Source organism: Colias croceus, chromosome 26, assembly GCF_905220415.1.
Source record: "Colias croceus chromosome 26, ilColCroc2.1".
Lineage (NCBI taxonomy): Eukaryota > Metazoa > Arthropoda > Insecta > Lepidoptera > Pieridae > Colias > Colias croceus.
The window spans coordinates 6,197,280-6,214,132 of record NC_059562.1 but is presented as its reverse complement, the minus strand read 5'-3'; the positions used below and the strand labels follow the sequence as shown (position 1 = coordinate 6,214,132).

Sequence of the window (16,853 nt, the reverse complement as noted above, 5' to 3'; positions counted from 1 at the left end):
ACCGGACACTTGGGATGGTGGTGGGGCGGCGCGGTGGGCGTGCTCGGCGGGCCCGCGCTGTCCGGCGTGCCCGGCCAGCTGTCCGTGCTCTGCGGACATCGAAAACGGTTGAGCCATAAGTTATTATTGGATAATACATTACTTTCATGTTAAATAATCGTTGCTTTATTCAAAGTAGTGCAAGAAATTGAATCAAAAGAAGATTAAGTAATGATCATCCGGAAATTCATTGGTTGGTTGTGTTTATAAAATTATAATTTCACTTCCATTGTGATTTGAGTGTTTATTTTATAAATTAAAGACGTACTTGTCATGCTACATCAATAATGTTAAAAGTAGAAAGGTATATAAAAGATCGTAATAGCACTCCGAGCGGTACGTTTAAGTATGGCTAATTAGCCAGAATTGTTTCACCGCTTTCTATGTTACTATTTTTTTTTTAGTTCAATATACTTAATAAACGTCCCCCCTATTACATCCCCCCTCTACACTCACCCGCGAGTCGTGCGAGTGGTAGTGCCGCCTCCACTGCGGCGAGGTGGAGGAGAAGGCCGCGAACAGCCCCGCCTCCTCCCCCGCCCCCTCCCCCTTCGCCCCCGCAGCCCCCGCGCCCGCCTCCCCCTCCCCCTCCGCTGTCTCGTCCGTTTCCACCTCGCTGTGGTTGTAACGGTCGCAGCGACCTGTACAATTTACATACAGACGAAATAAAGAAAGATTGAAAAATTAATCCTAAAGATAGAGAGATGGAATAATAAACTATATTATAACCAGCCGAAGCCCATTCAGCAATTCAGCAATATGACACCGCCTGTGCCGTGAATTGTGTATAGTGTACTACACTATCACTAACTAATTAGTTTTAAATAATTATATGTATGTTAGTCTGTAAGGTATCTATTCTATGGATCTGTACAATTTATTGTCTGTTACCTGAACTAAATGTACTAAATAAATAAATAACAACAAAGAAGAGCCAAAGACATAGTTTATTTCCGTTGCGACAGACGAATCAATCAAGCCACATACGACAAAATGCCGAGAACATTACGAATAAGTTTTTACAGAATATGCTGCTATGTTTGAGTAACAAAATATATTTTTTCATCATACCGAGTACATAAAAAATATAGGAAAATTTCTAGTTCATGATGCCGAAATTCATTTCATTTTAGCTAAAAAATGTGTGCGTACTATTGTACACACGTAAGAAGTGAAACTTCTTTATGGCCTTATTTTTCAAAAAATAATTTACTAAGTATATGCAAATAATAAGAAAAAGATGGCGCGTAACAGAAAAATGTCACGCGTAACGAAAAAATGTTACACTACATTTTTTCCAACCCCGATAAAGAAGTTTTACTTCAAAAACAAATATACATAAGTCTATTGATTCGTATATAAAAAATGAAACTCACTATCAAAGTAGCTGGTGTCTTCATCGTTCTCCAGCTGCGGTATGAACTCAGCTTTCCGACGGAGTAAATTGTTCCAGTCTAGTCCGTAGAAATATATGTGTTCCTGGTGAAGAATATAATATGTTTATAACCTCGATCACACCCCGGACACTCCATACAAAATTATCGTTTTGACAGTCACACTGTAGAGAGTGCAAATGTGTGTGTTAACGCTTTAGGGTTCGCACATTAATTGTGCGAACTGCGTAAGCGTAAGCGTAGCGTAATTGCGTAAAGAAATTCGCGTTCTGATGAAAATACATCCGTAAACAGCACAATATCTAACCATTTTCTACGAAAAACGATAATCACAAATCCAAAATAATAAAATTACTCAATTAGTCAATTTGATTAATGTTGTCAATCTTCGTTGCGTATCGTCCTTGCAGAAAAATGCGCGCCCTCTATAGCGTGATCGTGCGGGGTGAGGTAAGTGTTTAATTTTGGCGGCAGGCGGAGAGTGTCCGTTCTGTAGCGTTTAGCTACTATTATGTATTCTGTGCCTCGATACATTGACATGTATCCCGACGGACAAACACAAAGATACTTGTGTCTAAGTAAAAACGATAAGTTCCGGTATAATACTATTCCAATTACATATTATGTATTATCATAATGCTTGACAGTGCACATTACACCAATAATGTACATTAAGCCCAAAATCGTCCGAAGGGAAATGTACGCATAGGCAGACTTTTCTAATGTGCGATTTTGAACATTACTGCCATGAAATAAGGTGCTAATTTGAATGAATGTCCGCTCGAATTTTCTTGACTAACTTTTAAGCTATTGGATAGCTAACTATAGTAACGAAAAAACCTCACGCTCCCCACTTCGACGGGCGGAGGTGTGGCTTGAAGGCATAGCATGCAATAGCTTTACCGCGGCAGTCCCCGAGTGCCACACGTCTTTTTTTTATAGTACTTCATGTTTTAAACCCTTTAAAACTCACTTTAACTTGATGAGTGCCCCCAGTGCCGAGTCTATCGCGCGGGTTGCGCGCGAGCAGCTCAGTAATAATCGTTCTCGCTTCCACCGCTATGGGGAAGTCGTCTTCCGATGGCCACTCTATGTCGTCTGTTGGATAGAAATCAATTTATTGTGCAAAAAAATACTGTAATTATGGTCGTGAATAAACTGCTACAGTATAAGTAGATTTATTAAAGCAGGACAGGACTAAATGAGCACTATTTGTTCTATATTCATTGACATATGTATGTGAGCCTAATTTATAACATGACTCACCAAATTCACATTTTTTTTTTTACATTTACTCACTAACATTTTGTCAAATTATACAAAATATATTCTCGGGATTAATGTAACTTTCTGTTGTTGCAAAAATTATTTCCATCAAAGTAGTTTTCCAATTATTTATCCATTAGAAAACAAATGTAAACAAACCCTCAAATTATTTCTCTTAATAACTTGATTAAACTAATATGTACAATATATTAAAATATCAATATTCACCATTAACAGTGTGCGCAAACAGTTCTTCAGGCGTGTCACCGAAGAAGGGCACACAGCCCACCAAAAATTCGTACAGGATGATGCCCATCGACCACCAGTCCACCGGCTTGCCGTAACCCTGCAAATTGTATCAATAAAAACTTTGTTAATAAACAAAACTTATCTATACTCTAATATTATAAAGCTGAAGAGTTAGTTGTTTGTTAGAACGCGCTAATCTCAGGAACTACTGGTCCGATTTGAAAAATTCTTTCGGTGTTAGATAGCCTATTTATCAGGAAGGCTATAGGCTATATATCATCACGCTAAGACCAACAGGAGCGGAACAATGCGGGTAAAACCGCAGAACACAGCTAGCCTGTATTATAAAAATACTTAGTGATTAGTCTACATCTCAAATGACAAATTTTTGTCTACTGAGTGGTTGCGGACACTATTGTATATATTTTTTACGTTTATTTTACTGTTTCAAAACGCATAGAGATAAATTAATATTATAAAATATTTTCGTGCGACAAAAAGTGAAAAAGAAAATGAACGTACACATTCAAACAACGCCTACTGTACTATCAACCCAGTCAAATTAGACATTTTAAATCACAATTATAGACGGAAAGTTTGTTGGAGACAAATTAAGTTTTAAAAATCCCCATCGACCCTGTATATGCCGACCTGTGTATGCAACAAAAGTTATTCGATTTTGGTATGATGATGATGATGATAACGATAACGATGACGATGACTATGACGATGACGACGACGACGACGATGATGACGACAATTACCTGTCTCAGTATGACCTCCGGCGCGATGTACTCGGGCGTCCCGCAGACCTGCTTATCAGAGAACTGGCGCGCTTCGCGGTCAGCGTACTCTTCGTATAGATTCGTTGCCACTGCGCAAATAAAGATTTTAATTATGATTTTCATGTTTAAAAGCATAACCTTTATTTTCATTTGTAAGCTTTTTTCTACATTATTTATTATTGTTTAAGTTTGATTCTGATTCTATAAATACTTTGTCAGTTATCCGTAATAATGATTAGTTAAATTCATTTTTTTTTTTCGAAAAATGTAAAAAAATGCAAGATAAAAAAATACAATTTAAAAAATAACACCACCACTAAATGATTATTATATATTTTCCTCGATAAATAAATAAAAAAAAGACGGGTTGCACTCCGGGAGTGCCGGCAGAAGTGAAAACTTGATTATTAACGTTCAGCATGTTTGATATTTTGGAATGGTATCCGTCTTACGCATGGAATATAAAGGCTAAAAAAAAATCCGTCTTACGCTTTTTCGATCAGGCCACGTGTCCTGACGCGAGTTTAAGATTTTATACCCAACGCCGCTAAAGAAGTTTTCACTTCAATAAACACAAGACTTACATGACATGAGACCCATTTTGCTGAGTCCAAAGTCAGTGAGCTTTATGTGGCCAGTGGCTGTGATGAGTAGGCTGTAAAAGAAGATACATTTTAGATGGTTTCCCACAGCATAATCTAATAATAATAAATAAATAAATCTACACCAAACAAAGTGGCAAATAATCATATTCTAAGAATCAAAAGTTTTCAAGTACTTCATTTAGTGTAGTATAGTGTTAAGAGTTTAGAGTTGTATTTAGTGTCACGTGTTTAGTGTCACGTGCCACGTGTTTAGTGTCACGTCTCATGTGTTTAGTGTCACGTGTTTAGTATCACATGTTACGTGTTACGTGTTTAGTGTCAAGTGTTTAGTTTTAGGTGTTTGGCGCTTAGTATTTTTAATTTTTAGTGTATTATTTTCTGTGGCGTTTAGTGTTGTGTTTATTGATGCATTTTGTGAAGTGTTTATTGTTTCGTGTTTGGTGTTTTGTGTATTATTTTCTATAGTGTGTATTATAGTGTTTATTGCTAAATTTTGCGTTATATAAAGTGTATCATGTAGTATGCACACACTTGTCGGGCTTCAGATCGCGATGCACCACGCCGTACGAGTGCAGGTACTCCACCGCGAGCACCGCCTCGGCGAAGTAGTGACGAGCCATGTCCGGGGGCAATGGTCCGGCACGTAATAGTGTAGCACAGTCACCGCCTTCGACGAACTCGAGGATTAGACATAGGTGACGTTTCGTTTCAAACGAGCAGTACATTGTCACCTGGGGAGGGGGATACAAAGTTACGAAACTGTTTTTTTTTAAAGGACGATAACGCATTTATCTATCGCTTTATTAATATTCTATCGTGATGTTAAAGTGAGTGAAATGATATGATATTTAAATACTTATTACAAAATAAAAGGCCCGTTTGACATTTGTCTTAACGACGTAACTAGTGATGGAACCATACTACTACCGATGTATACGACTATACAATAAATCGGTTCAAGTTTGAATATGTATTGTAAAGTGCACTGAATTAAGTTCTGATTAGAAAATTAAACATAAACTTTAACACTAGCTATTTTGAAATGATACAATGTTGTGAAACGTATATTTTCTTTTAATTAATATTTTTGTCGCAATCACAATCACTCGATCACAAATGAAATCGAGGAAAAGTGAATCTTCAGTCAAACACATATTTTGTAAGAGTTTAATCGAACACAATTCTTACCACAAAAGGGTTATCAGCAAAGCTCAATATGTCCCTCTCAGCGAACGCTTGCTCCACTTGGTTCCGTAGTATTAAGTTGTTTTTGCTTATTTTCTTCATTGCGTATCTGTAAACCATAACCTTTAACCCTGAAGATATTTTTGTCAAAAGTAGGTAACGTAGATAGGATTGAAAAATGTTGTAATGATTTTTAACAATTACTTTTAATATTTTCTGTATTAAATTAAACACATTAAGCATAAAACAATTTTTGAAGTGAAACTTTTTGAGAGTAGAAGTAAAACTTGAGAGTAAAATTTCAAGGTCGCGTCATGGCAATACCGTCACGTCGTAAGGACACGATTTTGGTATCTTTGAATCTTGCCAAAGAAGTTTCACTTCTGACACGTGTGTCACATACGCACTTTTTTAAATGTATTTCAAATATCTAAAAAACTTTACAAAGAAAATATAAACTATACCTCTGTCTCGTCTGTTTGTGCTTCACCAAATAAACGGCTCCATAGGCTCCATTGGAGATCAGTTTGATGACCTGGTAATCATTTTCCGAGGGTGTCCCACCAGAGGACCCTGGTGGAGAGGTTCGACCACGCAACCTGACGGACAGACAAACAATATACATATATGAATATATTTTTATCTTTTTAAACGTGAGATTAGATCTAGTCAAAGACATAACTTCTGAAAAAATAAATTAAAATCTTGAAGTGGATAATTACACTGTTCTGTATTAAGCTAGGAAGTAGGAACGTCAATTTGTCAAATATAATTTGTAAAACACTATTTACTTGGAAATTCTTAATTCCCATCCTGAAATAGAGTAATTATAAATTGATTTAAATTAGCAGCTACGTCACAATATGGTATATAGCTTTAGTGGGTGTTAATTATCTATATAAGTTTTTATTTAAAATTATATATGTATGTTTATCAGCCATCTGGTTTACATAACACAAGCGAAATCTTAGTATGGGATCAGATAGTGCCGTGTGTGAAAATTGTCCTGAAATACTTATTATTTTAGGCCCCCAATTAATGACTAGTTAGCAGTTTGTTCAAGTTTTATCTGTGTGGCTAGTGTGAGTTTTCATCGAGTACGAAACGTTACCATCGCGTCTACGTCACAGCGAAATTTGTATGGGGAATCAAAGCTTCCCCATACGTCCGCTAGGGGCGCTGTTCGATTTCCCATACTAATTCGGCTGTGACGCAAACGCGATAGTAACGTTTCGTACTCGATCAAACTCACACTAGGGGTACTGTTTAGTATATGTTTATACTATTTGACCGAACGACACACCACATATGTACTAATGTTCTACGCAACGTGATATCAGGTATGTACCTAGGGTTTGATTTCGGTAATGTTTAACTATTGTTATTTTGGAAAGTGTATATCAACGGCCGCCGATCCGTTTTTGTGCTACCTATATATTTTGATAGTAGGCGTGGTTTATATACTAAACGTTTTTTGTGATACAGTATATTTATTTTAACCCATTGAGCCCCGAGCGGCCCGATCGGGCCACGACACAATAGATTTTCTATTCCGGGGGCTGAGTAATTGAAAGATAAATAAATATAACAAACTTGGAGGGCTCGCAGGGCTGCGGGGGCTGCGGCGGGGGCGGGGGCACGGCCAGCTCCGCCAGCGGGTCCTTCGACAGGCCCAGCTTGTGGATTATATACTGCGGGATGTCCGTTGAAATGCCCTATGGAATATAATTGCTAAATTAATTAAACGGACTTGTAGGAGAATTAAATAGAACATCAGAAGCGTTAGCGGGCAGTGCAGTTTCGTAAAAGAAGCGAATGACAAATTATCCCCTCTATATTCACCAAGGGATCATAATTATCTCCACGACACAACGTATACGTATGTGTACGAACAATCTACACTAATATTATAAAGAGGAAAACTTTGTTTGTTTGTTTGATTGTAATGGCTCATAAACTACTGGACAGATTTTGATGAAATTTGGCACAGACAATCTTTAGACCCTGAGAAAGAACATAGGCTACCTTTTTTGCGAAATATGTACCACGGGCGAAGTCGGGACGGACCGCCAGTTAACAATAAAGACAAGGAACAAAGATACAGATTCGTAAAATTCGATTGCATTGCGTGCAACTACAAGCATATCGCACATGTGTCCGTGTCAACTGGCCGCTATGTTACGTGCGCGCCGCAACCACACGTCTTATTTACGAAATTATTGAAGTGAAATAAATAGTTGCATCTGGAAGTGTAAATCATTAGCTACGAGGATCAAATCATGAGCAATGAAAAATTATCTAAAAAAAATAGGTCAGGAACTAAATGGTATTTTGTGTTATGTTTCAATCCCCCTCTCCTTTTTTTGACTTTTTTCACTGAGATGTGGATTATTATCACCTGTGTACACCTAGCATGTCCTTCAGCAGCCTCCAACAACCGGTAAAACCGCTCGGGATCGAACTCGAGACACTCCAGTAGTCGAGCCGGTCGCGCCATCGCAAGTGTTAGTCGTGTCACTAGGGGTGCTACTCGACCCCCCGCTTCGGGAGATTTTTCGCGCGTCTGTGAAGTTCAAAATTATAATTATTATATTTTTCATGAGGATTTGCTTTCAAAATTATTCGAATTATATCAAAAATTTGGAAATTATTAAAATGTATAGATATTTTCGTTAGGCAAAAACTAAACTTGACGATTTAATCATGCCTATAAAAATTAAAAATTAATAAACAATAAGTAAGGAAAAGTAGTAGCATTGTGTAATAAAACTTCAATTATTGTTAAACACCCCTAATGATAAAATGACTATCAAAATACGGTGGTGATGATTAAAAAGATAATTTCCTGTAGCTTAATTTTATTTATCATACTTTAGACTAGACTAAAGGCCAATTATTCAATCTATAGTCACACCCCGGACACTCCATACAAAATTATCGTTTTGACAGTCACACTGTAGAGACTGCAAATGTGTGTGTTAACGCTTTATGGTTGGCACATTTTTGACTAGCGTAAAAAAAATTCGCGTTTTTCTGATGAAATACATCCGTAAACAGCACAATATCTAACCATTTTCTACGAAAAACGATAATCACAAATCCAAAATAATAAAATTACTTTAAGTCAATTTGATTAATGTTGTCAATCTTCGTTGCGTATCGTCCCTGTAGAAAAATATGGACCATTTTATGTCTGATCGTGCGGGGTGAGGTAAGTGTTTAATTTTGGCGGGAGGCGGAGAGTGTCCGTTCTGTAGCGTTTAGCTACTATTATGTATTCTGTGCTATAGTTAAAACTTATCCGACCATTAAAGAACACGAACATATTAAAATGTCACCTGTAAACTGTCAAATACGGACAATTAGAATGCATTTTTGAAATGGTAGTTTAATACGTTATTCGACGAATATATTTTAACCAAGGATTGAAAAATCAGCCCTAAAACAACAAAATCACATTACCTCAGCCAGCAACCGATCCAAGCTGTCCGCCATGTCGTAGAAGTAACTGCTCGTCACTTGCTTCGACTCCGACTTGTGGAGACAGTCGCGCGCCATTTCTAGAACCTGTGAAATAATTCATATACAGAAAGTTATTATTAGAATAATAATAAATAATTAATAAATTTACTTACAACTAGTTGCTCCGCGCGGTTTCACCCCCGTGGCTCCACTCCTGTTGGTCGTAGCGTGATGATATATAGCCTATAACCTTCCTGGATAAATGGGCTATCTAACACCGAAAGAATTTTTCAAATCGGACCAGTAGTTCCCGAGATTAGCGCGTTCAAACAAACGAATAAACTCTTCAGCTTTATAATATTCTTATATAAAAATCTTGTCCAGAAGTAATTACCTGTCGTTGCACGAATCTCTCGATGGGCGGCCGGTCCGGTTTTTTATCAAGCTCGGTCAACTCATCTATGAGGCCATGCAACCTGTTAAGTGTAAAATATAATTTTATTATAATGAGTAATCAACAATTTTAGCTATTAATTTATATTCCTATATTTAGGTCAGTAATTAAACGTGTTAGTTACTTATTGAGTGTAAGTAAGGCAGTATGTATATGTAATTGTTAGAATTAGTTTGAATAAGTTGATCGGTGTAACTAAGCCAGTTTAGTAAGATGTGATTAAGTTTGAATTAGTGGACGAGTTAGTGTTAACGAGTATCAATGAGTGAGTGTTATCGAGTATCAATGAGTTAGTGTTATTGAGTACCAATGAGTTAGTTTGATTTCTTGTGTAAGGAATCCAGTTATTATGAGTTAGTGCTGATTTACACAGGGTCAGTAACTGACTACAAATTCGAGGCAAATCAGTGCTGACCCGAAAATAAACCCTGTGTAAACAGATTTGAAGTCAGTACAGAGGCTTGAAGTCTAAGTAAACAGTTAAAGTCTAAAGACTTGTCTACTGACCCTGTGTAAATCAGCACTTAGGTGTGTGAGTTAGTACCAACTAAGTTACTGAGTGGGTACTCACTTATCGTTCATAGCGCGTTGTGCGGCCGGGAACCTGGCTGCGAAGAGCGCCGACATAGCCGTGACTGCGTCCTCGCGGGAACCGTCCGAGCCCGCGCTGCCGCCGCCCGGGGAACGGGACGGCGAACTGTACATTATTTAGGTTAATATGTTAGAATCAGGTGGAATTACTTTTGTAAAAAAAGACGTAATAGCACTTGCTTGTTGCAAACGTTGATCCTATTTATATAAAGAAAAAAAATATTAGGTATTTCGAATGTTTTAACACTCTATTACAATAAGAGATTTTTTTATTGTAAAGGTTAAGAAAAATATATCTAAAATCACATTAAAATTCAAAATTTTGCCTTTTGCTTATATTTCAAAATCAAAATCCGTAAAAAAAGTGTGAAACTATACTTAGTTTAAAAATCTCCCCATTCCACTAACCCACATCAAAGACATGTTAAAACACACATAAGCAACCCCATAAAACAACTAATTATTATCTCAACCAATATGAAACATTATTTCAATGATTACAATATTGTAACGACGGAACTCGACCTTTTTTATTAAATTTGAGTTCATAAAAATGCTTCACTACATAGTATAAAACAAAGTTGCTTTCTATGTCCCTCTATCCATTTGTATAAGCATACAATCTTTTAAACTACGCAACGGATTTTGATGCGGTTTTTTTGAATAGATAGAGGAGGGTTTTAGTGTATAATTTATTAGGTTTTAGACAAGCTAGTAATACATATAAAATGTTTAAAGATCACCTCAAGCTCCTGCTCCTAACGCGTCGCGGTATGCCCCTGGGCGAGGGCGAGTGCGGCGGCGAGGCGGGGCGCGGCGCCGGCCCGCTGCCGCCGCTGTCCGACAGCGACGCCCAGTTCATGCCGCTGCCCTGCGAGCTGCTGCACGGACACACATGCAAACACTTCAGTATAACGATAACTAGATAATAGTCAAGTGGGTAATAGTCAAGAGAGCAGACAAAAAGACAACCACACACGCCCAGTACATGCCGCTGCCCTGCGAGCTGCTGCACGGACACACATACGAACACTTCAGTATAACGATAACTAGATAATAGTCAAGTGGGTAATAGTCAAGAGATCAGACAAAAAGACAACCACACACGCCCAGTACATGCCGCTGCCCTGCGAGCTGCTGCACGGACACACATACGAACACTTCAGTATAACGATAACTAGATAATAGTCAAGTGGGTAATAGTCAAGAGATCAGACAAAAAGACAACCACACACGCCCAGTACATGCCGCTGCCCTGCGAGCTGCTGCACGGACACACATACGAACACTTCAGTATAACGATAACTAGATAATAGTCAAGTGGGTAATAGTCAAGAGATCAGACAAAAAGACAACCACACACGCCCAGTACATGCCGCTGTCCTGCGAGCTGCTGCACGGACAGACATACAAACATGTCAATATAACGACGACCTGATAATAGTCAAGTGGGTAATAGTCAAGTGGGTAATAGGCAAGTGGGTATAAGTCAAGTGGGTAATAGTCAAGTGGGTAATATTCAAGTTGGTAATATTCAAGTTGGTAATATTCAAGTTGGTAATAGTCAAGTGGGTATAAGTCAAGTGGGTAATAGTCAAGTGGGTAATAGTCAAGTAGGTAATAGTCAAGTGGGTAATAGTCAAGTGGAAATTAGTCAAATGGATAATAGTCAAGTGAGCAGATAAAAAAACAACCACACACACTCAGCTTATGCCGCTGCCCTGTGAGCCAGAGCATAAAACATACAAACAGATCAGTAAAATAAAGGACAATATGTAATAGGAAAATTGGATAAAAAAAACACAAAAAGATTACTTAAACATCAACTATATATTATACAGACCACCAGTAACATCTTCAAAAAGAATGATTAAAATTTGCTTCTTTACTTAGGGGTGTGAGAAAGCTTAAATTCTACACAACATCAAGTGTCTGACTGTCTAACAAAATATATAAAGCAAGAGATATAAAAATACTTACTTGAGCGAATTCTGATGTTGATGGCAGTGTGGACAGTGACGCGGCGGCTCGCACGCCGCCTGCACCGCTAGCAGACGCTCTTGCGACGAACATTGCGACTGGAACAAGCAACAAATACAATAAATCTTATCGAGTATATCTATACTAATATTATAAAGCTGAAGAGTTTGTTTGTTTGAACGCGCTAATCTTGGGAACAACTGGTCCGATTAGAAAAATTATTTCGGTGTTAGATAGCCCATTTATCGAGGAAGGCTATAGGCTATATATCATCCCGCTAAGACCAACAGGAGCGGAGCAATGCGGGTGAAACCGCGGGGAACAGCTAGTACTATAATAATAACGGATAATAACTATAACTAAAGTAAAATTGAAGGCATCGTTTGCGTCATTCGCTTCGTAGCGTATAACGCGTTAAATAATTAAATAAAGTTATTGCAACTTTTATACCTCCAGTTTTTAACCAGCGCTTCCCAAGGAGTCATTTTTTATCTTTGATGTTTATTTGATTCCAAATGATCCATAAGTTAGAAACAAAACAATGATAGTACGCCGCGCTGTACACACTACATTTTTGGTCCTTCGAGCAAGATCCTCGAAAAATGTTTACACATAAAATTAAAACAAGTATTAATTAATTCAACAACATTTATTAATACATTATTTAATCTATATCCTCTCGCAATCTCATCTCCATAAAGAACAGAAGCCTTATCAATACAAACGGGCGCCTATCATGTACCTACATATTCGCTATCAGTACATTTTATCTAGAGTGCATTCCCGGCGAAAACAAAGCACTTTGCACTGCATTTATCGGACCCTGCGTGTTATCTCTGAACCTATCACAACATATTATGACCGTCTGGCAACGATATATCGTGAACAATTGCGTGTCACACCTTTTTAATAAAGTGAATAAGTAAGAAAATAAATCGTTTATTGGTTTACTCAAAAATCTATTTTGCTGATACAAAACATTATATTTATAGAAGGTGAAGTGAAATCAGGAATTTTATATTAGATACACTACTGTTATATTTCATTTAGATCTAATATAAATGAAGTTAACAGTACCATTTAAAACTCTTATAACCTGTGCTTATCGCCATCAATCATTTTGTAATAAACTGGCCACCCAGACAACATATATCATAAACCATAAAAATAAATTAGATAACATATAGCATTACATTTTTGAAATACATAAAAACATTTACACTTCATTACATTCATATTGTGAGAGCTTCCGGGCCCAATTATTGTGACACGCAACACTGAACTCTTCTAGTAAATAAGTGTTTTGTGATTGCTATTTTTAGCTATAGCATCCTTAAGTATTAATTTATTAATATATTATCATACATCTTAGACTCCTAATATATCGTAGCGACAAATTTTTCAAATTCCAGTAAGTATGTATTTATTTAATGAGATATCTTCTAGAAACACTTGAATCGTCATAACATAGTTTATCTCTGCAGAGAATTTGCATGAAACTAATAAAGTTAATTTAAAATTGATTTTAAATAAGATCTTTGTGGCTCAGTGGATAGAACTTTAATTATATACTACTTTTCATTGGTTGGGTTACCTGGAAGAGATGGCTCTGTAGCCATAAGGTCGCCTATAGTGCAATTTATGTATATTTTACTTTCATTATTTTGGTGTGTACAATAAAGCTTTCATTCATTATATAGTCGGTCAAAGGTTCGATCTTATCAGTGGAAAAAATTCAATCATTCCTTGTACAAGTAAAGGAAAAAAATGAATAAAATATTTTAATTTCCTGTTTATATTTTATAATACTCTATGGTAATATTATAAATGCGAAAGTAACTCTGTCTGTCTGTCTGTTACTCAATCACGCCTAAACTACTGAACCAATTTGCAAGAAATTCGGTATGGAGATATTTTGATACCCGAGAAAGGACATAGGCTACCTTTTATTGCGAAATATGTACCACGGGCGAAGCCGGAGCGGACCGCTAGTATTATTTAAATTGAAAAATATAAGTTACTTTATATTGCGTAAAATAAAAAAAAATCAATACATCTGATATTTATCAAGAAATTTAATTTTATCTACAGAAATTTTTCAGAACATATTATTGGAGTCATAGGATTTGTCATACCTACTGTTATCAAATTTAACGGACATCATCAATTATACGATAATCCCGCCTTTTGGCACTTAAACAAAAAATATTATTCATAAAATGCAATATCTAAACATTTTCATGGCTACATTAAGTGTGAATACTGAGTCATAAACCATACTTTATCTTATTCATAAATTTCTTTGAAAGTGTGTACACAATGTACATACTATCTGTGTCACAAATAAATTTTTCTCTTATGACTCTATACGTAAGGTTAAAATTAGAATAGCAAATTGTAATTTATTAATATAAAAGTCTCTTACTATTAAATAAAATGTTTGATATTTTATAAATATGTACTTGTTTTTATTCAACTTCTTACGGTGCATTTACATCAAACGAACATAGAACTAGGGCTAGAGCAAGATCATTCTTCCGTATTCTTTTAGTGTAAACGAAAACTCGTAATCAATGTTGTTCAGTATTAGAACATTGCATAGAACCTTTTCGAACGCACTAAGAACAACGAAAGAATGCTCTACGCCTGTTTACACTAAAACAATTTGACATATCGCCACGTTAGCCACGACATCGCTCGTTTAATATAAATGCACCGTTAGAAATGCAAAAGTAACGTAAAGAATAATACCCATTAAATAAAATTAACATTAAACAATAATAGTATGAGCCAACAAAAAAATCACACATGTTACCAATCATGTATTAATAAAATATGACTTCATACGTAATATCTATAATAATTGTTTGCTCACAATATGCACTACAGATAAGGATATTTCTTGTATATTTTATCTGTTATGACATATCCATTCATCATTTTACGTAGAATTTGGTTTCATGCTAAATGCAATGTTTGATAAAATGGTACCTATAGTGACAGAACGGATAATCTTTTTGTAAATATCGGCCCATAAAAATATCATATCTCTTTACATATTTCTTGTAGAAGTATCGTAATTTGCTGAAATTAATATTGAACAAATACAAATCTTTGTATGTATAATATGTAGTAATTACATAACTCAGGCCCCGGAATCACAGACACAATAGAAAATCTATTGATACTTGAATCATCATCCGTATGATGTTATTATCCGCTATTATCAGTTACCTATTTACACATACCTACATCAAACGATTGCACCGATTTCCAAATTAAATATCGATCACGAGGCGGGATTTGAACCCGCGTCTTTCGTCATTCCAGGGCGACGCCTTATTTAAAATTATAACGCCTTATATTTAAAAATTTGAATTCAATTCAAACTAAACATCCAATAACTTCGATTATACATCCATTATTTTATTCTGTATATTATATTATATAAATAAATAAAAACCAACCGACAAACTGGAGCTCCCCGGAGTCGTCCCGTACCCGGACGATGGTAATGAAGCGACTGACCATCTCCTGCCGTCTCTGTAAATATAACATTCAAATAATTGATAAAAATTTGACAGATTACTGAAAATCAGCACTGTGATTGTCATGCAATCGCAGTAAATGCTGAGACTGTATTCACACTATTAACTATTACTCTACTATTCTATTCAAGTACTCAGTGCATATTTTTTTGAAATTGAAAAAAAAATCATGTTTTCTTACTATGAAAAAAGTAAAAACATATTCCACATAGATGGTTCTAGAAACGAAAGCAAAACAAATTCCAAAGAATGAATGTTATGAAATATTTTTCATCATACTAATTTAAAACAATTTTCCATCAATGCAATCCATCACATAAACCAAAAATCTGTTTATTTTGAAGTAAACCAGATAACATTTCACCCCTTTACAGTCGTCACATACAAAACTAATCCTAGAACTTGTCAACTCCCAAGAAAGCTATAAGCATAAATTATCCGACAATCCTCTTTGAAGTCAAACCAAAAAAATGCATTACGTACAAAATTCTCGAGATACTCACATATCCTTACTCCTAAAGTAGACAGACATGTGAACGTAAAGCATTCGATTAGTCCGGCGAGTTGGCTGCGCGCGCGCATTCCTACATCACTACATTTATCGTAGGAAACCATTAGATGGAAATAAAACTGAAGGAATTCTGGCCGATTGCAAAAGAAGCTGGACATGGATGCTCTTCGAAATATTTAAAATACATCGTATGTAAGTACGCCTATCTATTTGAATGAAATTTTGTGTATAGAAAATTTGAGCTGGTATAAAAATTGCACTTCAAATAAAAGTCTGAACTTAGTGCTCTTACGCACTAGCGGTTAACCGCGGGGGCGGCTAACCGCGCGGTTAGCCGCTTTCCCATTTTAATATGCAACCGCTTTTATGATTAGTGCGTACAATCATAAGCGGTTGCATATTAAAATGGGAAAGCGGCTAACCGCGCGGTTAGCCGCCCCCGCGGTTAACCGCTAGTGCGTAAGAGCACTAAGTTCAGACTTTTATTTGAAGTGCAATTTTTATACCAGCTCAAATTTTCTATACACAAAATTTCATTCAAATAGATTACGTATTTTCAGTATGATACACAATCATACAAACTTTGACATTTATAATAGGATGCAATCTCAAACTGCCTGTCCAATTCAGCAAATACTTTCTCTACGATTTGTATACATAATATTATGTGAATATCCTCATTGGTCACTACGTATTTAAAATGCATGATTTGCACTTCTTACTTCTTGTAGTACATGATAACAGACTGGAATATCACACCAATTAATACCGATAGTAAAAAGTT

General features: G+C 36.3%; 1 protein-coding gene across 1 annotated transcript in view; it reads right to left on the bottom strand.

Moving 5' to 3' along the window:
• Nucleotides 1-16,853, bottom strand: part of LOC123703436 (microtubule-associated serine/threonine-protein kinase 3) — a 56,033-nt gene that overhangs the window by 13,191 nt on the left and 25,989 nt on the right. The window contains exons 5-23 of the mRNA XM_045651431.1: nucleotides 16,062-16,073; nucleotides 15,478-15,553; nucleotides 12,011-12,108; nucleotides 10,774-10,911; nucleotides 10,011-10,136; nucleotides 9,380-9,461; nucleotides 8,986-9,090; nucleotides 7,922-8,086; nucleotides 7,117-7,238; nucleotides 5,988-6,122; nucleotides 5,527-5,632; nucleotides 4,870-5,069; nucleotides 4,318-4,388; nucleotides 3,713-3,822; nucleotides 2,928-3,045; nucleotides 2,407-2,531; nucleotides 1,416-1,518; nucleotides 496-680; nucleotides 3-89 (exon numbers count right to left, since the gene is read on the bottom strand). Of these exons, the coding sequence (XP_045507387.1) occupies nucleotides 3-89; nucleotides 496-680; nucleotides 1,416-1,518; nucleotides 2,407-2,531; nucleotides 2,928-3,045; nucleotides 3,713-3,822; nucleotides 4,318-4,388; nucleotides 4,870-5,069; nucleotides 5,527-5,632; nucleotides 5,988-6,122; nucleotides 7,117-7,238; nucleotides 7,922-8,086; nucleotides 8,986-9,090; nucleotides 9,380-9,461; nucleotides 10,011-10,136; nucleotides 10,774-10,911; nucleotides 12,011-12,108; nucleotides 15,478-15,553; nucleotides 16,062-16,073 (2,164 nt within the window). The remainder of the gene's footprint in view (nucleotides 1-2; nucleotides 90-495; nucleotides 681-1,415; nucleotides 1,519-2,406; nucleotides 2,532-2,927; nucleotides 3,046-3,712; nucleotides 3,823-4,317; nucleotides 4,389-4,869; nucleotides 5,070-5,526; nucleotides 5,633-5,987; nucleotides 6,123-7,116; nucleotides 7,239-7,921; nucleotides 8,087-8,985; nucleotides 9,091-9,379; nucleotides 9,462-10,010; nucleotides 10,137-10,773; nucleotides 10,912-12,010; nucleotides 12,109-15,477; nucleotides 15,554-16,061; nucleotides 16,074-16,853) is intronic.